At 43.7% G+C, this 24,071-nt stretch overlaps 4 protein-coding genes and 1 non-coding gene across 9 annotated transcripts; 4 read left to right on the top strand and 1 right to left on the bottom strand.

Moving 5' to 3' along the window:
- Positions 1-245: 245 nt before the first annotated feature.
- LOC103972248 (uncharacterized) lies at positions 246-7,588 on the top strand. Of its 5 annotated transcripts, none has more exons than XR_010502343.1 (4): positions 246-479; positions 599-687; positions 1,980-4,584; positions 4,691-7,588. XR_010502343.1 is itself a non-coding variant. In XM_065174738.1 (3 exons), the coding sequence occupies exons 2-3, from the start codon at positions 5,061-5,063 to the stop codon at positions 7,351-7,353; spliced, it is 618 nt and encodes a 205-aa protein (XP_065030810.1). In that variant the 5' UTR covers positions 1,708-4,584; positions 4,691-5,060; the 3' UTR covers positions 7,354-7,588. The 5 variants fall into 5 exon arrangements, 1 of the variants encoding a protein (XP_065030810.1); XR_010502342.1 differs by having other exon boundaries at positions 801-4,584; XR_010502344.1 differs by having other exon boundaries at positions 599-4,584; positions 4,691-5,073; positions 6,364-7,588.
- On the top strand, positions 1,618-1,689 carry TRNAH-GUG (transfer RNA histidin (anticodon GUG)). Its single transcript has one exon. It is a non-coding gene; the product is annotated as a tRNA-His (tRNA).
- Positions 7,589-13,294: 5,706 nt separating the features above from the next.
- On the top strand, positions 13,295-14,420 carry LOC103972247 (protein G1-like7). Its single transcript, XM_009386515.3, has one exon. It carries the CDS (start codon positions 13,527-13,529, stop codon positions 14,199-14,201), a length of 675 nt encoding a protein of 224 aa, XP_009384790.2. The 5' UTR covers positions 13,295-13,526; the 3' UTR covers positions 14,202-14,420.
- Positions 14,421-17,540: 3,120 nt separating this feature from the next.
- Positions 17,541-19,959, bottom strand: LOC103972246 (ferritin-1, chloroplastic). The gene is made up of 8 exons (XM_009386514.3): positions 19,592-19,959; positions 19,415-19,498; positions 19,259-19,319; positions 19,069-19,156; positions 18,450-18,511; positions 18,284-18,349; positions 17,873-17,936; positions 17,541-17,774 (listed from the first exon to the last, which is right to left on the bottom strand). The coding sequence occupies exons 1-8, from the start codon at positions 19,903-19,905 to the stop codon at positions 17,719-17,721; spliced, it is 795 nt and encodes a 264-aa protein (XP_009384789.2). The 5' UTR covers positions 19,906-19,959; the 3' UTR covers positions 17,541-17,718.
- A 1,198-nt stretch (positions 19,960-21,157) lies between these two features.
- LOC135652111 (zinc transporter 8-like) lies at positions 21,158-22,759 on the top strand. The gene is made up of 3 exons (XM_065172811.1): positions 21,158-22,019; positions 22,130-22,279; positions 22,406-22,759. Exons 1-3 carry the CDS (start codon positions 21,414-21,416, stop codon positions 22,709-22,711), a joined length of 1,062 nt encoding a protein of 353 aa, XP_065028883.1. The 5' UTR covers positions 21,158-21,413; the 3' UTR covers positions 22,712-22,759.
- Positions 22,760-24,071: the final 1,312 nt, after the last annotated feature.

Raw genomic sequence — 24,071 nt, 5'->3', positions numbered from 1 at the left:
GAAGCTATTTCAATTATTAAGAATATTATTACGTCATGTTTGAGTAAAAGGGTACGTATATTTTCCTCACATCTCTCTCGCTCTCTCTCTCTCTCTCTATATATATATATACATATATATACATATGTATATATATATATGTATGTATGTATATACATCTCTCTCTCTCTCTCTCTCTCTCTCTCTCTATATATATATATATATATAATCCGGTGGTCACAGAATTCCATTCGTACGTATAGAGAAGGTGGCGTTCTTCTTCCGACCCCAACGACCTCTCACTCCACCCCAGTTGCCAACCGTCCGTCTGGTAGAACTCAGATCGCCCCCATCGTCACCCCCTTTTGGAAGTCGCAGTCACCGCCGGCGACGAGGATGAGGACGTGCCCCTCTCAAACCCCGATCGATCACGATTTGTGGCAAAGTCGGGTTCGTGATGCGGCAATCCAAGACCCTCAAGATCGGCGCTAACCATCTTGGTTGGTCCTTTTTCCTTTCTTGATTCAGGCTACGTTCTTTCCAGGACGAAATTGGTTGTTCTTCCCGCTTCTAATTTTTCTTCGTTCCGCGTGCAAATGTACCGACGATTTTGATCCAGGAGGATTTGGGAGACGATAAGTCATGCCTGATGCATTTTGCCGATCGCGAAGTAGGAGATGATCTGCATCCGCTTCGGCCGTGTGGAAAGTAAGCATTTCGCTACGAATTTACATCTATTGGCCGTAGGTTAATATTTGGTTTATGGTTTTGGTTTTCATTGGGAAGTTTTCTTTTCTTGCTTATATGTGTGGTTGCCGAAGTTCTTCAGCCGTAGGAAAATCCCTAACTTGGTGTTCAAACTACCAAAATCTTCTACCAACTTCGTTGCTGTTGCAGATCATAATTGTGAAAATACTACTACCATAAAATATGTAAGCAGTCATATAAACTGAACCTCAATCGAGTTTGCAGAGTTCATGTGAACTTTTGGGGAGAGCTTGCCAAGTTGGATCTCAAATTATATTTTTTTCATGATTGGAAAATTGGAGCTTGGATTAGGCAAGTGGAGGATTTATCTAAGAGTTGTTCCTTGATCCTTAAACGTCCTTACTGTCTACTGCATGTAGTTGGTCTGGAAGGGCCTGAACGAGACAGTTTTCAAGGGGGGTGAAGGTCTCTTCTTCCTCCATCATATATAGAGCAATTGCCTATTGTCTCTTGCTATTAAGTGTTTAATCGGACTGAAGGCTGGTGGGGGATAAGTCACATATTGGTTAGCTAGAAAAAATAAACATAATTTATATGCCTAAAAATGAATTGAAAGTTAGCACTTTGAGCCATCAAGGCTGGAAGTGAAATCTGATTCTTAACTGTCGATCAACATTTTGAACAAGGAGAAGCCTTCTCTTTGGTTCTTGCTTACTTCTGTTTGGAAAACTATTACCCTAAATAACAATATTTTTTAATGTAAAATTTCCCACGCAATTCCTGAGGGAATAGCATACGATGAAGGTTGCCAAGTAAGGTAAAATACTCGTCTATTGTAGCACAATTGCTGTGGATGTCTATTGTTGTTCTCTGGGAGTAACCTACATTTCTAATATAATTGAATTCTTATGCGTAGATTAGCAATGACATGTGGCTGTAGTTAAGTGGTTAGAATTCCACGTTGTGGCCGTGGAGACCTGGGCTCGAATCCCAGCAGCCACAAAGATTTATCGTTTTCTTTTAATTATGATTTTTGATATGCTTTATAGCTTAAATCGTGAACTGGTTTTGCTTCAATTAGCATCCCAGCAGCCACATTTGGTTGTCGTTTTCTTTCAATTATGCTTTTTGATACGATTTCTAACTTAATTCGTGAATTTTTTTTGCTTCAATTAGCGTTTTGATCTGCTTTATAGCTTACAGGGGTGAACTATAGGAATAACTTACGTTGTTGTCACCTCAACCTTCTCACTGTCAGATATGCTGATACAGCATAAACCTGTGAATCGTAGGAATAAAGGCTGTCACACAACCATATCTATGAACCAAAGCATGGCCGCGCATCAGGCATCCAGTGAAGAATATTCGTCCCAAATATCTGTCAATTGCATCGATCTCACCGCACGCAACTCATAAATTCCTTTCGGATACAACCCACACTGACAACAAAACCCATATCATTTCAGTTCTATTTACGTAAGGAGACATGAAAAGATAAAAAGTATCCATCTCATGTGAATGCGTACAACACCAGAGTGTTCTGGACCCACAGAAAGAGCTACTCTCGACGGCAGCTAGCGAACAGCAAGCTTCCCCCTCCCCACCCTCCCCCACGGCTCTCTCTTGCATGCCCACCATCTTCCGCGTTCCAGAACAAGGCCATGTCTCTTCACTTCGCCATCTCTCTGCAGCTTCTGTCCTTCATGCATCCTGCTCCATCTTCTCTCACCCTCAAACCGCAGCCCCCGCCGGCTCCGCGGCCACGGACGAGTCGGCGAGCGAAGCCCGGCACAGCGGGCAGCTCGTGTGAGCCTTTAACCACTCGTCCACGCACTCCACATGGAACGTGTGGCCGCAGCTGGGCAGCACTTTGACCTTATCCCCCTCCGTCAGGCTACTCAGGCATATCGAGCACTGCGCCTCCTCGCCGGCCTCCAAGTCCCGGTGCAGGTGCACCGGGAAGCTGTCGATGATCCGCGGATCGAGGCCTGCTGTGCGATGCGATGTCGCGGCCGACGACATGCTCACCGGGGCGGTTTCGGCCCCCCATTGCGGACGGTGGCGGCACGCCCACCTCACGTAGAGGCAGATGAGGGTGAAGAAGAGGAGAATGGTAAAGGAGATGAGAAGGAAGAGGAGACCCCGGCCACGGACGTGGAAGTTCTTGTCGTCGAGCGCGTCGTAGTGCCAACGGAAGGGCTGAGCGTCCTGTGCTGCCATCCTCACCGGTGTTGGTGGTGGTGGTGGATATGGATTCGAGTTTGGGCTTTTATGAGGGTGGGGATGGCTCGGCGAGTGGCTTCCGAAGGATGAAGCGTCGAGTGGTGCAAGAGGGTTTCGGCCCATGCCATGCCATCCCATTCACCTCGCTTTCCAGCTTGCCCTTCGTCTCACATTAAAGAAAAGGGTAGTTTTGGCTCATCTCATTCACTGTTGTTGGTGGAGATGGCGGTGTTTCTACGCAAAGAACGAAGAGCTGGCCAGGGATGGCAGAGCCGTTCTGCATGAAGGTTTCTAATCCCCAGTTTTGGTATAGGCTGATACGAAATAAAACTTCCAATTAAAGGGCTGTGGCGGTCAGCAATTAATTGAGAGGCAAGAAGTCAGGATGCTTCTCGGTCCTTCCAGCTAATTGCTGAGGGTGCGACAGGAGGGATTTGGAAGCTTGCTTGTTGTGTATCGATTTGCTTCACGCACGCTATCTTGCTTTAACCCCCCTGTTTGCCAGCACAATGAGAAGTAGACAAGATGTCGCTAATGGTGTTGGGTTGCGCGACGTGATGATCACGCGCATAAATAAATTATTGAAATATACACACATCGAAAGCGAAATTACATGGTACATGAATGACCATAGTAAAGTTATGAATGTCTTGGAAATGGCACATAAATTTAGTATTCTACAGGTGATTGTTTAGTTGAAGCCCAGTGGGCCAGCCCAATTGCAATGATGGTGGGTGTAGGTGTGGGAGATTTAAGCATTTGCTGGTGTAAAGGGTTCACAAGACGAAGCACAGCAAGTTTTGGTACATGTGCTTGGGAAATTTGGAAAAGAAGGGGTCCTTTCCTGATTATGTTTCGCTTTTGTTTCACAATTTATTGCCAAGATAAATAGTTCGGGGGCTATGTACGGTGACTGTGTGGGTGGCACGTGTCGACTCGCCAATCCGGCTCCGTACATCTTATGTCCTGTAGGACACCGGTGCAGGGCACAGGAGCCTTTAACACTTGGCGGGCAGGAGAAGTGAATCGTGTGAAAGGTTGCCCTTCTATGATGAGGTTAGATCAATATCAATGGGTCTTATGCGTCCAACTCAACGTGTATGAGTGGTATGCCTCAATTTGCCAGCGTAGTGGTGCGATTGGGTCTATCCCTTTAAAACGCTAAGCCCAACATCAAACCCAAACTAAAGCTCTCTCTCTCTCTCTCTATATATATATATATATATATATACACACTCACACTGAAAGACCTCTCAACATGTGAGGCCTCTCTCACCCTCTACTGCAAGAAAAAGAGGCGATCAAGAAGCGGCCATGGCGGCGATCCTCTCCGCCATTTGATTCGCTCGCTCTCTCTCTCTCCTGCCCGGAAAAGATGCGATCAAGAAGCGTCATGGTGGCGATCCTCTCCGCCATTTGATTCGGTATCTCTCTCTCTCTCTCTCTCTCTCTCCTGCTGGAAAAAGAGGCGATCCAGAAGCGACATGGCGGGGATCCTCTCCGCTATTTGATCCGCGCGCGCTCTCTCTCTCCTGCCGGAAAAAGAGGCGATCCAGAAGCGCCATGGCGGGGATCCTCTCCGCTATTTGATCCGCGCGCGCGCTCTCTCTCTCTAAAAGAAAAAGAGGCGATCAAGAACCGCCATGGCGGCAATCCTCTCCGCCATTTGATTCGGTAAGAAATCCCCTCTTCCCGACGGAAAAGAAAGATGAGATCCTAAACAATATCTTACGCTCCATCTGCCTTGCTCCTGATTGATCCCGTCCGATCGCTGCTGCAGTGGCATTCAGCCGATGAGGGAATCGGCTCCCCCCTCGAATCATGGAAGAGAAGCACCCATGATCCCTACTCAGTAATGCTTCCGCGCCCTCCAGCGTCTCACGATGCATCCGTGTCCGGTTAATCCTTGGACAAACGAGCGAGTTCCAAGCTTTGATGTTATCTGTTTAGGGTTTCTGTCCCCATCTTTCTCTTTTCCTTTATACTTGTTGCTTCGTATGGTTAGTTATTGCTGATGAAATCTGAGGTCGAATTCAGATTTATGGCGTAATCAGTTCCGTGATTATCTCAAGGAAGTTGGAGAAGAACGGGATCGGGTTGAGGCGAGCGATGTCTCATTTGGCGTATTCTATTTCAGCAGCTGAAGCTTGATGGGGATTTCAGGTAAGTCTATTCTCTTCTATAACTTAGTTTTTCTTCTGCCTGATGCTGATCGGTGTTTTGCCATAGTTAGGAATTCAATTTTATGCATCTCGTCGTGCCTTTTCCTTGATCCGTCGGCACAATCTATCTCTGATACTTTCTTCCTTTTGCCCTTTCAAGATAATAGTCAAATTTTAGCTTCTCTCATTATATCTGCAATTCTTGAATTCTTGCTACATAATATAGAGCCACAAAATTCATGAATGTAGCCGACATAGTAGCTACTTTTGCAATTCCCTTATTTTCATCTATTGTCCACATGATCATACAATGTGTAGTGTGATATTTGTGTTGGGTCGAGTATTAGGATAGGAGTTAATATTAGGTAAGTCCGCATCATGAGAAAGACATGGATCAATTTGGAGTCAGGGCAGAAGTGGGCGAGAGGATACGAGGGAATTGTGCTTCATAGACATGATCTAGTGGTAAGGGCATAGAAGTAATAAACCTCATTATTCTTTATTAGTTACGGTACTGTGGATTATTGCAAAGCAATTTATAGTCAGTCTTCACAAGATGTTCCGACTAGAAAGAAGAATAAACTTGTTCTGAGCCTTTTAAAGATGCAACGAGATGAATTAAAAAGAAACACACTGATGATTTGTCATCATTTTATTACCAATTTGGTTTACAAAATTAAGATAAATTTGGCCAAATAATCTATCTATCATTAGTTTGATTTTTTTTTTTTTTGAAGTCCAAGAATTGTTTGATCATTTGTTCCATAGATGAATCTATAGGCTGTTGCCCTAACATTAATATGGTAAAAGTTTAGAGAGGGTGACGCATATAGATAAGCATCGCTCTAACAGAGTTCATCAGGGATTAACTTAGGAAACAATAAGTGTATAGCACCAAACAGATCTCGCCTCTAAACATAGGGGACTAAGTAAAACGCAGCATAATGTGATGATGGTGTATCGGCCAACACAGAATGCCGGTGTCCTCTCTTCCGGGACAAGGCAGTGGACTTGGAGATGTATTGTGGCATCCACCATCATCACCAAATAAATTAAAGTGAAAACAGGGGAAAGAAAGAAACAGGTTCGTATAAGATGTGCCACTGTCACCAAAGCCCTGTGGCTGGCGCTAGAGGCACATGTCTTAGGTGTTACTATCAACAACCGACTTCAGTACAGTAGATCATGACACGCGTGCACACACAGTCTCTTGCACATTGTGTTTGTGTGTATGAGAGAGAGAGAGAGATGGATGACTGATCTTCTGAAAATCTTGGTGAAATTTTCACAGAGGCCTAATCGCCAAGCATTCAATTAGCGCCCCAAATATATACTAGTAGTTGGAAAGTGGTGTCTATTCAGAAGCCTTGCATCAAAATAGTAGAACCAGTCAATGAAGACGACCTAGAAGTCAAAGGCACCAAATTTGTGGCTTCTCCGGCAACTATATTTCCAATTAAATACGCTTTGCCAAAGTTTGCAGCAAAACTGTCTTCGACAAGAACCCCACAACGTTTGCAGCACAATTAAATGACTTTAAAATATATATATAACAGACGCATACAAGAAACAATGGTTCATGTAAGATGCAGAAGAAAGATACCACGGGGCAGCGCTACAAGTCATGATGTCATATTTTCTCCTCAATTGCGTCAATCATCATAAAGACACCACAGGGGAATGCGGCGGAGGGGTTTGTCCCGTCGATGAGAGCCTTGAGCTCGCCAGACTCGTGGAGGCGGCAGATCTCGTCGGCGCCGCCAAGGCAGCTGCCAGCGAGGAAGACCTGCGGGAGGGTGGGCCGGTGGCGGCCAAGGGCGGCCTGGAGCTCGGCGAGGGAGCGCGAATCCACGGAGAGGTCGCGTTCGTCGATGACGACGCGGAGGCCGCGAAGGATGGAGCGGACGGCGCGGCAATCCTCGAAGGTGCGGCGGACGACGTGGAGGGAGGTGAAGTAGAGGACGACGGTGCCGCATCGGTCGGTATACGAGGCAGAGGAGCGGAGAGCACGAAGGGCGGAGGACGCAGGGCGGGCTCGGTGGATGACGCGGCGGAAGACGTGGGAGGAGGGGTGTTCGTCGGCGTCGTCATGGACGATGGCTTGGAGGTCCCCGAGGTGGGAGGTGGTGGGAGAGCGGAGGGTGGCGCCAGCGGTGGCGGGGTATCGACTAATCTTCACCCACGGCGGCCACATAAGTTCGAGAGAGAGAGAGAGAGAACTGACGCCTACAAGAGGAGGAAGAGAAGATGCAAGAGAGGGACTTTTTTATTCTTCAAGTAATCGATTTTCAAAATAAATGCATAGAGCTCATGTATGGCAGATTCGAAAAGTTCGAGGAGCGGGACATCTTCCACTTGCTATTATCCTGATTCTCCAATTTTTTGAATTTATTATTTTACCCCGCTCCGTGCTCATGTTCAGGTATAAAGCTCGAGGAGCGGCATCTTCCGCTTGCTGATGCTCCAATTTTTGAATTTGTTATTTCAATTGGTTACTTATCATGCTCCTTTTTTTTTTTCCCTTATCGTGCTCATTTCGAAGTGTCATTTTCGGTCGACGAAGCAAGTTTTAACTGAAGTTTTGATTGTACGGAAAATACAAAAGATTAACAAGAGGAAGAAAAGAAATAAAGAAATTTTTTTTTGTTAAGTAGCCATTACGAAGAGTGAGAAAATACTATTTAAAGAAAAATATTTACTTTAATCGGGGTGTATTTGAAATTTTAAAAACTTTCGGGTGTCTCTTAGTTTCGCTCGCATTGGTCGCGCTCATCAAGACTCTTTGGCCACCCTACGACGGAGACGGATTGTTCCTTATTTAAACAGCGTCGTCACAATGTGGTGTGAAGTAAAGTAAAGCACTCACCAGCAAGAACTTCATCAAAATTCTGGGCGACCTATGGCCGTGGTTTGTCTTGGCCAAATTAAATCCGTATGAAAATTGCGTACAGCACTCACCTGTAAAACCATGGTAACGAAATCTATAAAATCAGAACATTATGCTTGCAAGTTGGATTAAGTAAATGCAGATTAAGTTAATCGACAACCAAAAGCATCATGACAAGTTGGATTTCTAGTCACTTTGCACTGGCTGCATGAACACTTAACATCATGAGCAAAAGAACTGATCTTCAATTTAAAATCTCATAATTAATTTCCAGCTGGGAAAATAACCCCCAATTTTCAGTAAGGTACCGGCAATTTCGATTTAGCAAAATAATGTAGAAACCGGAAAATTCAGATGCACAAGAACACCGAGGCTAAAGGCCTTCAAAAGCTAGCTGATTATAAATGAGAACACTCACGGAATCTCAACCTTGACTTGTTATTGAAGAAAGACAATGATCGTTGCACGATTCTATGAAAGACCGAATGGTTCAAGAAGGCACGATTCTGGTCTGAACCAATGATCTGAAACAAAAATTAGCCCACATCTACTAACTTCTTCAGCCAACAAAGCTTCCAATAGAGAAATAAATAGATCAAGATCAATCAAAATAGTTCTGAACTAACAAATACAGCATAAAATCAATAGACATCGAGTTACTTTAGCAAATTTGGCAAACTCACAACGGAGATCATGGGCAAAATTAACCCATGGCCAAGAAACTTGGTCTGTTACAGTTTGGCTTTGGGAAATACAAATTGGGTTTAGTTGACCAAGCCAAAAAAACAATGACCATATATCATGCATCAAAAAGACCCAAAGGACAATTATACACTCCATAGAAAATATCCTTACTTCCCATACAATAGTAGTCAAATGAAATGCACAAAACAGGATGCTAATATTTGAGCATTTATAGAAGGAAATAGGAACTAACCTTTTCCAACTGAACTGGATTCAAATAAGATCCTGGAGGCAGCTTCAAGGCACACAGTTGCAGCATTGTGGCACGATGAAGAGCAACACCAGCATCACCGACAATGGCACCAGAGAATCATGTAGCTTACCCATCTGTTATAATTTTACTCATGTTAAAATCAGGTGACACTGTCAAATCAACACCATCAACTAACTTGTTCAATTTATTTGCCCGATCAAGAATGGCAACTCCTAAATCATAATATCTATCTCAATGATATGATTGGTAAAACCGGTCCCAAAATCAACTACTACAAATCTTGAAAACGTCTTGACAGATTGATTCAACATATACATCAAATATACAATACAGCATATGTTAACGAAGATCATGTGAACGGAAAGAAGTGTTTGATGAATATCTTTTATTCAACGCATTAAGTATGCAGCATGAAATATGAATCCACTCTATAATGTAGTTGCTAAAGAATAGACAGCGAACTTCACCTACAGGCCTCACCAGTTCTAAGGATGGCAGAAAGGAGAAGAATATCTTTTATTTCCAGTAAACTTGAAAACTAAGGAATATCTTCTTTTTCTTTTTTTTGCAGTTAAGCTGCACTAAACATTTTGTTCTCATGGTCTCTCAAGCCTACCAAATTGATACGAGTGGAACGTCTAACTTGATCACAATGTTCTCATCCTGAGAAGGCACAACGGCATCGAAATGGTGCCCATAGGAAACACATCTTTCCTTTCTACAAGTAAATAAACATAAATAAACACACAGTATTGTGTGAGAGAAACCAAGACTCCTAGGATTGGATTGACCAGTGACTATTTGAACTCGACAGAATGGACTGGATCTAATCTGTGGGATTGGAATCATCCAAGGAAATAATTTAGATAAGTTTTAAAAAATATGTTAAAAGTTTCTTTTACCTTGATATTGCCTGAGCTATGTAACTTTCAAGAGAAGAATTATAGAAAACAAATTATTCAAAGAATTGTAGTGAAAATATAGATAGGCACCTGAAGTACCTTGTGACCACTGAGGGAATACAGATTAAATTATTTTGTTTAATCGAACAATTATAAGATCAGTTATGATTCAAGTCAAATATGGTACTCTGGAATTCACGAAATGTGGTTGAAACATGGTAACTCGAAAAGCACAAGAAATAGGAAGATATTTGTTGTTGTTGTTGTTGTTGTTGTTGTTGTTGTTGGTTTGCATATATTACCTACGTAAGAGTATAAACAAGACAAAAAGTTCAAGCGAAACTCATTAAAATAATCATGAACAATAAAGCACATTCATCACAAGATAAAGAAAACATCAAGAATTCTTGTAAACCTCATCAAAGAACCTGTATATCACTTATATCATCAATCAACAAGTGACATAAAAATGAAAGAGAGTTTATAGCAAGAAATTGTCACCTACTCCATCTAACAATATAATCTCCAGGAATGAAACAGCGGTAACAATTTTACAATCCAAATAATGAACAGGCAAATTTGTGTGGTTTCAAAATTACGTTCTATTCAACTATAATAAGCAATTCAAAGAAAGATAGCCATCCACCATTTCAAGAACAGAGAACATGTCGAGAGAAAGAAATGTTTACCTATATTCGCGCCTGGACCCTGAAGCCCAAGAGATGAAATCGTTGGATGCAAGGGGGCGATGGTTCCTCTCCCTACCATATACTGCTGGATCTGGGCCATGCAAGTTCTCGTCGATCTCCGACTGCCTGGTGTTCCCATTTTCGTCGGCTTTCAAGCCATTGGCCCGGTCGGTTACCTATTTCATCCGCCGATGACACCGCCGCCTCCAAGAAATTCGATCAGTTCCTTTTTGCTTTCTTCGACACCGGCTCTTCTGCCATCTGTTCGTGGTCGTCTTCAACCTCAACTCCCGCAGAGTTCTTTCTACGACGATAAAGCAGCACATTGCTCAAAACCCCCCACCAGCCCAAAACAATCAGAAACGAGAAAAATCGAGACAAGAACACGACAACAACATGGCGAATGGCCGCAAGAGCCACCGCAACGATCCCCTAACCCTAACGACAGAGAGGACAAAAGACACAGAAAACGTACCCGAAGACCGGAGTCGGGGCGGGATGCAGTGATCAAGCGGAATCGCCGCTTCTCGATCGTGATCCCTTCTTCTCCTTGATTCATCCAGAGGGTTTCAAGGCGAAAAGGATGAGGCGGTGGAGAGACGAACAACGGCATCACACCACTCCTCAACCTCCAGGCTTATTTATATGCTGTTATGGTAAGGCGGTTGCGACGAGCGATGCCGCTCTGCACACACATTTATAGATATAATGTTTCTGTTTTTCCAAACAAAAAAGAATTCGACAAAGTAGTATATTGCATTTTCGAATCGTTAGAAAATAATAAAAAAGACTTCATTAAATAATTAATTTACTGATAAAAACAATCTTGAAACCCAACTCAACCTTCTAATGTATTATTATGTTCTTCCTCCCAGTATGACGACGGCCATCAAATATGTTGTTCGAGAAGGGCATAGTGGATAACTACGAGATCGCGACCGTTCAGATGAACACAGGAGTCCAGAAGCAACGGATGACATGACTTGCCAATTCTTGACTTGCATCCTATTTGGTTCAGTAAAAGAAAAGAAGATGAGGACTGTGTCGTGAGAGAAGAGGTGGTCTAATCATAGGATTAAGACCATCATCGCATCTGGTGCAATGCATGCGTGCCTGACTGTTGTTTTTGGGACATGGACTACTTTACCGGAGTCCGTAAAACGTGAGACTCCGACACGACGGTGTGGGTGGAACGAAGTGTTGGGAAGAAAGGCGGGGACGGGAATATGACATAAAAATAAAAGACAAGGGTTGATGCGACGCTGACAAGATCGATGGGCACGGCTTTGTCCAATGCTTGATGGTGAAGACGGTAATGGGTGTACCCGGGTGTTGGGGGGGAGGATTCCTACGTCCCGCGAGCCCAACAAACGAAGGGTCAAAGATCCAATCTCGTAGCATCCCGAGTACAGAGATCAACTTTGGCTCAGCTTGGTGTGGGCGATGGAAGCAGTAGCAGTCGGTGTTGCAGCGGGACGCCGTGGACGAGCGAGAGAAATGCTCCTGGGAGAAAGGACCGAGCTGTGAGTTGCCGTGGTTGGATTGCAGAAAAAGGTCGGCCACATCGGTCGTCCGGTTCCGCTGGTGTGCTGGTTTACCTGCTCGGCTCATGCTAACAAGGGGGTCCCATGTTGTTGACCGGAGGAAGAAATCATATGAAAATAAATGTTTTTATCTTGTAGTTATTCAATGAAAGGTATAGGGTTTCCTTTCCTATCGTTTTGTGTCTCACTGTTACCGGTCTCGTTTACCGACGCGCAGGGAAGCAGGAACGTCCGTCCCTCGCCTGCTGCTGGCTGCTCCTCCCCTTGTTAAGCTCAAAGAAGGGGGGGGGGGGGGGGGGGAGGGGACGCCCATGTCGATCCTCTCCATTTTCGATCACAAGGGTTAACTTTCCGCTGGATTTCATTAGATCAGCAGGCTTAGAGTAATCCATGGATGATGCTTGTTTAGCATGTAGAACCTTAATCTTCACGTTAAACATATGTTATCCATGGATGATGTTTCTCGTCGGAAAACCCTGTTACAAGAGGTACATCTAGAAACGCCTTAACCAGAGTTTTGAGCCTTGTATAAATGGACTAATTGTACCTAACATTAGGCGTTACTGTAATTGATGTGACCGATAGTCCAAGAACACATCATTCTCTTTGAATTTTTTGAAGAATGATTGGAGTGGCTATATCCTATCGAGAAAAACACAAGATAAGAGGGAGGAAGAATTAATTTCTAGACGTCAACTCATACGCACTTACGGTCAATTTCAAGCCGCCTAATTTAGTGATGACATGATGATGAATGTATTGCGTAAAAGATTCCTTTTGCATTTTTCTTAAATATAAGAAGCATTAGCATCGACTGTTTGAGGCTTTGGAGCATTCTAATCAAACCGATCAATGTTTCAGAATTACCTTTTTTTTTCTAGGATTTTAATCGAATAAACGTATCGATTTTAGATGGCTTCCTCTCGATCATGAGCTGAGCATAATATATATCGAATTGCAGTTTTCAGAATTTATATATGTTGATTTGACATCTGGAAAGCATAGAATCTAACGAGTTGTCCAAATTCTTGAGCGTCAGCTTAAGCTCATCCTATGTATCATCTTCCTATCGTGCCCTATCACAAGATATTGAAATCACTAACAATGGAATCGAAGTACTCGTACTGCAAAGTGACAAAAATAGCGAAATATAGGAAAGTAAACGAGCAGCCACTCATCATCTACCAACACAAGAAGCCTTGAAACGTCATTCTTCTTTTGTTGGTGGGAGGAGTAACATGCACTGCTTTCTGTGCTCAAACCGATGCCCAACGCTCTTCATCACTATTGCTATTAGGAGAAGCCCTGTTCGGTGGTGCTGACCGACGGGACACCATGTGAATCCCTTCATACTTGTTCGTTTTACTTACCCTCTCCCTCTCTCTCTCTCTCTCTCTCTCTCTCTCTCTCTATTGTCTTTCTTGGTCCCATCAAGATACATCTACATCTCGCTTTCCTCTTCTGACGTCGGTGCATGGACTCGACTACATCGGACAACGACCACTGCCCGCCGGGGGGGGAAGGCCCGTCCTCCTCCTCCTCTGCAGCTTCCACCGCCGGCGCGGCGCCCGGGGGAACCGCGGACAAGCAGCCCCGGGCGTCGGTGGCGCCGCTTAGCCGGTACGAGTCGCAGAAGCGCCGGGACTGGAACACTTTCCTGCAGTACATCCGGAACCAGAGGCCGCCGCTGGCGCTGGCGGGGTGCGGCGGCGCCCACGTGATCGAGTTCCTGCGGTACCTCGACCAGTTCGGGAAGACGAAGGTGCACGCGCCAGGGTGCGCTTTCTTCGGTTGCCCTAACCCGCCGGCGACGTGCCCGTGCCCGCTCAGGCAGGCCTGGGGCTCCCTGGACGCCCTCATCGGGCGCCTCCGAGCGGCGTACGAGGAGAGCGGGGGGAAGCCTGAGACCAACCCGTTCGCCGCCCGCGCCGTCCGCTTCTATCTCCGCGAGGTCCGGGACAGCCAGGCCAAGGCCCGGGGGATCCGCTACGAGAAGAAGAAGCGGAAGCGAACTCCGCCTTCTACCGGTGGGGATGCAGGTGAGCATTCTTCGACCGCCGCCGTCCTGGGTGGTGGTGGTGGTGGTTCAGGTTCGAGCCTCCTGGAGGGATCTACTACTGCTCCGCCGGGTGGCTCATCTATCCCTTGATCGAGACATAATCTCGCTTCTGTCGGTGTTGCCGATGATGATGGTGAGGGAGTTGGGATGGATCACAAGAGTTACTGTTGGTAGTGTTCGTTAGATTTGGCGATCTTCTTTGATTCAACCAGTTTTTGATGAACACAAGACAGAATGCACTTTTATTTTTCCTGATGCAGTACTTGTTTGAATTAATTCTCTCTTTTAAATGGTGTTATGATTGGATGTTTCTTCTGCGCTCATTTCGTTTGGATGCTTTAGTGGGATGATTATAATTCTGTAGTATATACTTTGAACTGAACTCTGAGCACTTCGTCTTTGCTTTGCTATGCTATGCTGCCTCGAGGTTGCTTTCATCATTGCTATGCCATCTTCAGGAAGCTTCAAAAACCTTAAGATATAATGATGTCGAGATCGATCTCGATTCCTTTGTGATAACCGGGTTGCTATCCCATCTCGTTATTTCTTCTCGCTCTACGTTGTTGTACTTTCTGTAATTTTGCTCTTTCGATTGTTTTTGCTTTCTGCACTGCACTGTAGGGTTTGATCTCATCTTCTCTCTCTTTTTTTCCTTCTAACCCTTAGTTCGGAAGCACTGATGCAGGCCCTCCATTAATATTTCAGCTGAGTGAGACTTAATTCCACCTGCAGGAATAGAACTCCAAAGTAAGTCATTCCTCAATCCATTACAAGCTCCTCTACATTCCTCAATCTAGTTGTATCTTTGATCCTGGGAAAAGTAAGTCATTCGACGTGAGAATTGTTCGATCGGGAGCCCCCACACGTACGTGCTTCCTCTCTTCCACAACAAGTCTTCATCTCCAACTGTGATTTGCAGTAACACCAAATCTCCCCTTCTTCTAGCCACCATCAGTTCCATCTGCCATCTCTCTCTCTCTCTCTCTCTCTCTCTCTCTAAGAACCGGTTTTGTTTCTTGTTACTTACATCCTTTTCTTAGTGACACCAACGAGAAACTACAACCTCTTTGACAAACAACCACTCTAAGCTTAGCAGTCCTAGTGATCTATACTCAACGCCGTATGCGTTGCTGCCAACACCGAACCATTTTATGGTTCTCATAGGCAGATGTCATCACAAGAACAACAGCAAAATAAAGGAGTATATTATTTATTCTCCCTTTGGATGGACCAAACTCTTGATGCACAATTCGAAGCTGAGATGAATCGTTTCCTGCAACCACTGATATCTTTTAGCGGCCTGCTGCAACTTGGAATACGAATTAATTGTTGTTATCGGTAAGTTTCTTCCCCTCCCATAAGCTGCAGGTATAGTAAGACATTGGCAGTGGAGATTTTTATTGTCGAACAAGTATTGGAACCGTAAATATGCCTCATAAATTAAGTCTGTCAGCACATACGTCAGCTATCTCAAGTCGTTCTTCAATTATGTAGTCGAAAGAAGAGAATCAACAATGTCTCGACCACAGCGAGTACTTCACACTATCAGGTAAGATACTGACAAGCTCCTTAATTCTCTTGCATGTAGCACAGTCCAACGACGGGAATACCGGTCTTGTCTACGCTTCACCCGGCCGGCATCAACATGCATGTATGTATGTAGACCCACCCTAATGAAAGGAACACGTGGCGGCGAGGGATTAGCTTCCACGTACATAACGCTACTCCCATCACCATGGGAATTACTTGTTAATTAAGAATCAACTCGGCTTGTTGGTTAGTAGGTTAGGATCCTCCTCGCCAATTATTGTACGGCGTTCGCATTCAAATAATGTGGCTCCACCCAAACGGGGTTGGATAGTAACAGTTCCAACGGGCTAATATGTTCAAGAAAAAATATATATATATTCTGATGAAGATAAATAATGAAATTAGACAAATAAAAAATTAACATGGAAATTTGACCACGAGTGGTTTCTTTGGTTAGCATGGTGGATTCTCGCATGTGTTATAAGCTCTAAAACTAGGAGACCATTCAGAGGGAATGGCGCGCCAACGGTTTCAACCTCTTACTAATTAATTGCATAACATGAAGGACAACAATTTTATTATTATAGTGTTTCAAATTAATTAATCATTATAATTGTTCATCAATAGATATGGCTCGTACTATGAATATATATTGTGAAAGAGACGTTAGATTAAGAAATGAGAAGGAATGTATAGTGGGAAAGCCACTTACAATACGACTGCAATTAATTATGCTACGTTAGATGCGTCTCTCAGCTTCTCGGTTATGCTTAATTCAGATGCCACGTAGTTTAAATAAGTCCCTTTTAAAAGTCAAATTTCCATTATATATATATATATATATATATATATATATATATATATATATATATATATATATATATATATATATATTAGCCATTCTTCTTTTTTTATTATTTTAAAATTATTGTGCTTATTTAATGATGGCTGATAGAGAAGCCTGCAAATCCGACGGTTCTGAGACCACAAGGAACAAGATCTAAAGAATCAAAAGTATTATATACGTATGTATGTGTGTGCACACAAAGTTATATGATAAATAATATGTCGAAGTTTGCTGTGACGTAAGAAGGCCATGATGAGAAGGAATAATTGGGCAGAATGCGAGATAGGCTCATCCTCCTTTTTTTTTTTTTTCTCTCTCCAACTAAATCTTGTTTGATAAATGAGTTGCATATATCTAAATTAATTTACTGGAGTCATATTACAAAGGATGTCTGTCTGGAACACACACGTACGGAATGATAGGATGTTTGTTCTCTCTCGAGACCAATGGCCACAAAAGCAGAAGCCTTACCTGCTAACTCGAGTTATGGATTCTCACAAAAGGGAGCTGCTGAAATGGCAGGCACACCACTGGGAGCGATGTCGACCGGGTGGTGATAATAAAAAGCTTACGGCAGCGTATGATCATACTGCGATGCAGAAGAAGAAAGGTCGAGGCATCCAAGGCCGAGTCGATGATGCATGTGAATCTCCTGTTGCTGCCTGCTGATCATTTGATCGTACAGGAACAGGTCATGGCCACCATAGGGATGTGTAATGCTGTAATTAGGACGGGGTGTAGCCATGTCTCTGAAGCCCTTCACCTTGAAGCACGGGCCGAGAGGACGGAAGGAAGCACTCCGAGTGCTGACAGCGTGGGCTGTGCTCGACCCTCGGATACATCTTGAAGGGAACTGTACCAGCCGAAGGACCTTTCATTAGGAGGCGAATCGACAATGACAAAGCGAAACAGGAGGTCCTCATGATTGTCCGTACTCGAAGGCCCAAATTGGCCCATTTCCCTGCGAACGGAGCAATCGTAACACAGAATTGACTTAGATCTTATCTCCCCGATATCATCATCATCATCAATCATCCAGCGTACCATTCATCTTAAGCTCGACAATATTTATTTTATTATACGGTCTAGACTTACATAAAACAAATTTAGCAGGGGACCATGTCACACACGTCTCTAATTCAAAACACCAATGGAAATGCCAAACCAAAGCTTCATGTAAAGAGACCTCATCTAAGACATCCTGCACACCAAGACAAAGCCACATGATTCCTATGCCTGATGCAACTTTCCTTCATCGAGCAGCATCCGATCAAAGTGCCAAACCCCTACGATGAGTAAAGTTATATGATTGTAAGACCAACTCAACAACTTCGAATGCTGACTAAATTTTAAAGAGAGAGTGTATGTGTGTATAAAACCTCACCATGTCCCTTCCCCACTCTTCTCAATTGAGCAACATATTCAGATATCTTTTTGATGGCTTCCACCTGGATAATAGAAGAGAAGAACTAATTAAGAGAGACTCTTAACATAATAAAAGTACTTAGATTAGATTAATCGATTAGGTCATGATGCATCTAATTCTACCACTTGAAGATGATGAAAAATTACCAAACAAATGGCAATATTCTATTCTTTTTTTCTTCTTTTTGGTTAGGATCACGAAATAGCCGAATGATGAACATCTTAACAACTATCCTCTAATGGCCACGACAGCAACTAGAAAGTATCGATTAGAAAGAAAATTGCAGCTTTTTTACATTATAGTTCCAAAAGTAAAGGAAAATATGTGAAAAACAACTCATTAATTGTGGACAATAAGGGAGTCTTTCACCTGTTCTTCAAGGAATTCGCTCTCGATAAAATCTGCCATCTGAGCATCATTGCATTTTTCGGCCACCTGTTTCATGAAATTTGAACAGAGTGAAGAGTCCGATAACATAAGCTGGCACTAACCAGCCAAAAACAACACATTAATTTCATAGGTCAGGATTACTTACATCATGTAATCCGAGTAATTTCTCGTTTGTCAGCTTCTCAAGACACAAGGCTAATTCCATTGCTGCAACAACATAAACAACTTGCTAAAACTATGTCACCATAATTTAAAGTTTGATGAAAACATGAAACAAAACAAAAAGAACAGAAGCATGAACAAGCAGAAATTGCAGGCTTCCGAGTAATCTTATCTCAAAGAAACATGCATGAAGTCAGGACCCTCATCTAGGTCAATATAGACAATTTAGATCTGGATAAGAAGGTTCACCTACAGAACAAGAGATGGAGTAGGCATACCCACATAAACAGAGATAATTTTTAATCAGGAGCATGTAGATTATACGACCATATAGATCTATAAAACAATAGCCCTCGTCCATAAGGTGTCAGAGTTGGATTCATCTCGTCCATGAAGGCTCGAGACTTCAATTCTTTCTAGCAAACTTCTGTCAAAAGAACTCCCTTTTTCATGGCACCTCAATAAGATAATACAACCCACAGGAAGAAGTAGGGACAAAAGCTTCATGATGACATCGATAAGCATGCATAAATCGGCAAATTCATGTTTCTTGGTCAATAATTATAAGTAGACCCGCGCTCTGTGCAGAAACCACAACTTACCGTACAGTGCATCACCCTTCTCGGCGTGATTAAACTCGGACAATGGCGTAGCAATGGATTGAAGATTCACTCTTCCTCCGCGCTTGTTCTGACCGCATCAAATTTGGTTTGGTTTAGTCATCACAGATCCGAAAAGGAAGAACGGAACCCCTAAACATCCAACAAAAGAGGGAAGAAAGCAACCACTCACTTGGTACTCCATCAATTTCTCTGCATGGTCCCGTTCCTCTTGGCTCGACTCCTTAAAGAACCTGAAACAAGCAAGAGCAGCGCAGATCTAAGGCATATATGTTCCTGTGAAGGAAGGAAGATAAGGGCATGTTCTGGATTTTTTGCGATGACATACTTGGCGAAGCCCTTCAGCGCCACATTGTCGCGATCGAAGTAAGCGAAGAGGGCATGATAAATGTACGAATTAGTGTATTCGACACTGGAGGAGAAAACACAGACAGAGGGTAAGAGAAAGGGATTAAATCCCCTGTAATTCGAATTTGATCTGTTCGAGAAAGGAAGGAGAACCGACTTGATCTGTACATTAATGGCAGCCTCGCACTCATCGGCGTACTTCTGACGAGCGATGGACAAGTCGGGGGCCACCGGCACGAGAGAGACACCGCTCTTGATCTCCTCGAAAGGCTGGAACACGACTCCCGTGATGACATGGTTAGAACCGGCGGCGACAGCCGTTGAGACGCGCCGGTTCATTCGCCTCGGAGATCTAAAAGGAGCGAAAGAAGAAGACAAGGAAGGGAGGACGGCGGGAGAAGGCGGCTGCGAGGCCTCGGAGGAGGCGGAAAGAAGAGCGAGAGCGGCGGAGGCCTTGAGAAGCATCGCCATGGTGTGAACAGCAAAGGATTTGGAAGAACAGAGGCGGATGGCGGAGAAAGGATGAGGGGGCGAGGGGAACATATAGAAGGCGAAGCGAATGCAGGACGCGTGGACGGTGCAGATCGATGGGGAAGCTGAGGCGCGTGTGGAGGGCTCGTGGTCTCCCCACGACTCTGTCCGCCTCTGAGTTCGTCGTGTGGTGTGAAGGGGGAGAATCTTGGAAAATATCTTTTTACCTTTCACTGGCCTATATTTTCTTATATCTTTTGGTGTATAAATAAATAAATATATATATATATATATATATTCACAAATCAAATCCAATAACAAGAAGACAATCACATTCGTGGATTGCACTTGTCCTAGTTTATATGAACATCTTCGATTTATAATAGATTTAACAAAGAATATAATATATGAATTCAATTGGAAAGAAAGTCGATGTGGTAAAAGAATAAAACAGTTGGATTCCTACGCTGAATAGTAGTTTGAGGAATCGATGGCGGCCAAACTTCACAGTCACGGCGATCGTAATCATCAGTGGAGAAGGCGTGTGGTGACCTCGCGCGCCTTGTGGATGAGCTTCGTGAGCCGCCACGGCACGTCTCTTCCCATTCGCCTGCTCCGCGATTCCTCCATCTCCCAGCCCTGTCGCATTCAAAGGTTTGAAGAATCCATGTGCGGAGGTTGAAGGAGACGAGACAAGAGAGACACGGAAACGAAAGCCTGAAGGCCGCTTCTAGAATGCTGATGTTACTTGCGAAGCAATTTATTTGACCGTCGATGGTTGCTAATGACTATTTGGGAACACTAGCTTACACAGCCGTGGGCGTCTGATCGGCCTGAGCACGGCGTGTGCTTAATCTCGGTCAAAAAGGTCATCGAGACCAGTGGGTATTCATTCATGGCCCAACATATAGAGAGGTACTGCTGAGCCTGCAGTGCAATGCAATTTAGGTACATGTTCACATGCTCCACAACCTTAAAGCCCGCGACTTCAAGATTCGTGTGCTGCATCATTTCCACTGTGTTCTCGATTAGTTCGTTGGTTATTTATTTGCTCTTTTATTTATATATATAAATATAATATCACCGTACATGGCGCCGAGCGTTATTATAAACAAACTGCTGTCCGAATGACAACACAGTGTCGACACCCACACAAGTAATTTATCAACCGACGGAAGCACCCATCGACGATCTCCACTTTACAAACATGTTGATGCCTTTAATTCAATACAACAATCGCAGAAGCAGAGATGAAGGTATTATTATATGTTGGACGACGGAAAGAAGAAGAAGAAGAATGATGCACAAAAGAAGAGCCTCACTCTCTCGCTAACAAGACGAGTCCACAAATCCTATCCTAATCGGTGTCAACATATGGAGACAATCATGTGCTCATCGATTGCTGCATCTTTCCCTCGAAACCCCCTCCTTCCCACCCCACCATCTACACAAACGCGGCTCCAGCCTCCGGGTAATCCATTGCAAGACTCTCTCCAAGCGCCGGGAAGATGATGATGAGAGGTGCCTCGCTCTTCTTCCTCGCGGTGCTTCTTCTTCCTCTGCTTGTTCACGGCGACTGCGAGTGCTCCACCGATGAGGCGGGCCGTGACAAGAAGAAGGCCCTCCCGCTGAAGATTGCAGCGATATTTTCCATCCTTGTGTGCGGCAGTATCGGCGTCTGCATCCCCATCTTAGGCAAATGGTGGCCCGCTCTTCACCCCGAAAAGGATGTCTTCTTCGTCATCAAGTCGTTCGCTGCCGGTGTCATTCTCGCCACCGGCTTCGTCCACATCCTCCCCGACGCTTTCGACGGCCTCACCTCCTCGTGTCTCGATCCGAGTCCTTGGCAGAAGTTTCCGTTTGCTGGGTTCGGCGCGATGGTCGCCGCGATCGCGACGCTGATGATGGACACTGTGGCCACCGGATACTTTAGCCGCTCGCACAGCGCTAGGGCTCGGACGGCGGCCGTGACCGATGAGACCAAGGCTGACATGGAGGCTCCCCACGGCATGCACGGGCACAACGACGTTCACGTACATAGCCATGCAAATCACGGTCACATTCACGAGGATCCTTCGGCTCAGCAGCTGATCCGCCATCGCGTTATCTCTCAGGTAAAATCACTGAACTGCTTGCTCTAACGAGGCACAAGTTGATAATTTCTTCGGTGCTTTGTTCGTGAAGCAGTCAGAGAGATTTTGATTTCGATGGGTGCACAACACAGGTTTTGGAGCTCGGCATCGTGGTTCATTCCGTAATAATTGGGATTTCCTTGGGCGCATCGGAGACTCCATCTACGATAAGGTCTCTGCTGGCTGCTCTCAGCTTTCATCAGTTCTTTGAGGGTGTAGGGCTCGGAGGATGCATCGTGCAGGTAAATCAAATGAGGAGTGTTGAGTTGGACTAGCCATGATCGATTTACATAAAAATGGCACATCAAAATTCGATTTACTATTCGATTGATTTTTGCTAGCGAAAGCATTGTGGCTTTGTGTCGCAGGCGAACTACCAAATGAAGTCAATGGTAACGATGGGGCTCTTCTTCTCCCTCACGACACCGGTTGGGATTGCGGTAGGTATGGGAACATCATCGGTGTACGACGAAAACAGTCCCACAGCTCTCGTCGTCGAAGGTCTTCTGGATTCTGCCTCTGCCGGAATCTTGATTTATATGGCCCTCGTTGATCTGCTTGCCCAAGATTTTACGAATCCGAGGGTGCAGAGCAAACCCAAATTACAACTTGCCATGAACATCTCACTCCTTCTGGGAGCAGCACTCATGTCTATTCTTGCCAAGTGGTCTTAGATCCATTTGTACTCTGTACGATGGATAATTTTTGCATCGTTATTATTATAGTTGTCTGTGAAATTTGTGATGCTAGTAGAAATTACTTTTTAGGAGTGCTACCGAGAACAAATTGGAGAATGTGATGAGGGCCACAATGACATCAATGGCAAGATTGGATTGGGTCAGCTGCTCGGATTTAAATCACAAGTGTCCATCTGCAACAAAGTCCGGTTCATTAATTCATGTGACCGATTCAATCTCCACTTGAGGACCGCAGTTGATGTGTGGAAACTCGAGACATTGTTGCAGGTCCATTAGTGGCCCCATTGGTCCTCCATTTGGATTACTCGAGACTCCCCATTTATGCCAAAGAGTAGTGGAGCGTTGTGGCCCCATTCGTCCTCCGTTTGGATTTCATGAGACCCCCCATTTCTGACAAATAGTACTCGAGCAATAAAATGGAAAAGAAAGATAGAAAGAAAGAGTAAATTTGACATGTAATCAAATTCTATTAAAGATTTCATTATGAATGTAATTGATTTAGTAACAAATCTTTTCCAACGCTAACTGTATCATAATTTTATTTGATTTAAATTACTAATTAAAATAATTAAATTAGAGTTGATAATAATATATCCATCAAATTTTTATAAATTAATTTTAATATTTTTATTTTTAATGTGGGACTAATTAGGATATTACGATTTTTCTCCTTCTAGCACTTGATATTCTTATCGAGGCTCAACATAACCTAGTTCAAATCCTAATATGATGCATATTAGGTATAATACAATGGTAACTTTACGTCGTGATGAGTCATCTGACTTCATCCACATATAGTCCTTTTCTACTTGAGCTCTCCCTATGGTCAAATATAGATAAATATAAATTAATTATAATACAAAATGTCATGATTTAGGTTTGATCGGCTAAGTAGCCCATCAATGTTATTGACACTTATCGTTCTATATAAAACTTCACATTGTTCTTTGTCAATCGGACAAAAGCATAATTATTTTTAAAAATTCTTTTATAAATCTTATATAATATGGATGTCCTTTAATACTAACATCTTCAATTCTTCTTTAGAAATGATGAGTAAGTACTCTTAACATCCTTTTAATAATAATTGGATATCACTCAATGCTTAAATAATAAGAGGAGGATTTTTTTGATTTCCAATGAACTTAAAAGGATGGTTAATCTAGGTATGAGAAAACAATAATATTTAAAAAATAATCATCACTTGTATGGTATGTTGAAAGCCCGTTCATATCAAAAATAATAACGAAGTCCTAAAACTCTAGTAGAATAAGGTTCACAACCAAATCATGACTTTTAATGGCAATAATATAATTTTTAAATATATAATTAGTTA

Source organism: Musa acuminata, chromosome BXJ3-11 (assembly GCF_036884655.1).
Source record: "Musa acuminata AAA Group cultivar baxijiao chromosome BXJ3-11, Cavendish_Baxijiao_AAA, whole genome shotgun sequence".
In the NCBI taxonomy this organism is placed as follows: domain Eukaryota; kingdom Viridiplantae; phylum Streptophyta; class Magnoliopsida; order Zingiberales; family Musaceae; genus Musa; species Musa acuminata.
Note: the sequence above shows the minus strand (reverse complement) of the source record. Positions and strands in the feature narration are given on the sequence as shown.

What these genes read in the sequence shown, in the direction of transcription:
- LOC103972247 (XM_009386515.3), top strand. Translation starts at nt 13,527, where the DNA reads ATGGACTCGACTACATCGGACAACGACCACTGCCCGCCGGGGGGGGAA.
- LOC103972246 (XM_009386514.3), bottom strand. Translation starts at nt 19,905, where the DNA reads ATGGCGATGCTTCTCAAGGCCTCCGCCGCTCTCGCTCTTCTTTCCGCC. An exon ending in AGAAATTGATGGAGTACCAA is followed by an intron (nt 19,157 to 19,258) that starts GTGAGTGGTTGC and finishes TGATGCGGTCAG; the next exon opens with AACAAGCGCGGAGGAAGAGT. An exon ending in AATTACTCGGATTACATGAT is followed by an intron (nt 18,350 to 18,449) that starts GTAAGTAATCCT and finishes TTCATGAAACAG; the next exon opens with GTGGCCGAAAAATGCAATGA.
- LOC135652111 (XM_065172811.1), top strand. Translation starts at nt 21,414, where the DNA reads ATGATGATGAGAGGTGCCTCGCTCTTCTTCCTCGCGGTGCTTCTTCTT. An exon ending in GCCATCGCGTTATCTCTCAG is followed by an intron (nt 22,020 to 22,129) that starts GTAAAATCACTG and finishes TGCACAACACAG; the next exon opens with GTTTTGGAGCTCGGCATCGT. An exon ending in TCGGAGGATGCATCGTGCAG is followed by an intron (nt 22,280 to 22,405) that starts GTAAATCAAATG and finishes TTTGTGTCGCAG; the next exon opens with GCGAACTACCAAATGAAGTC.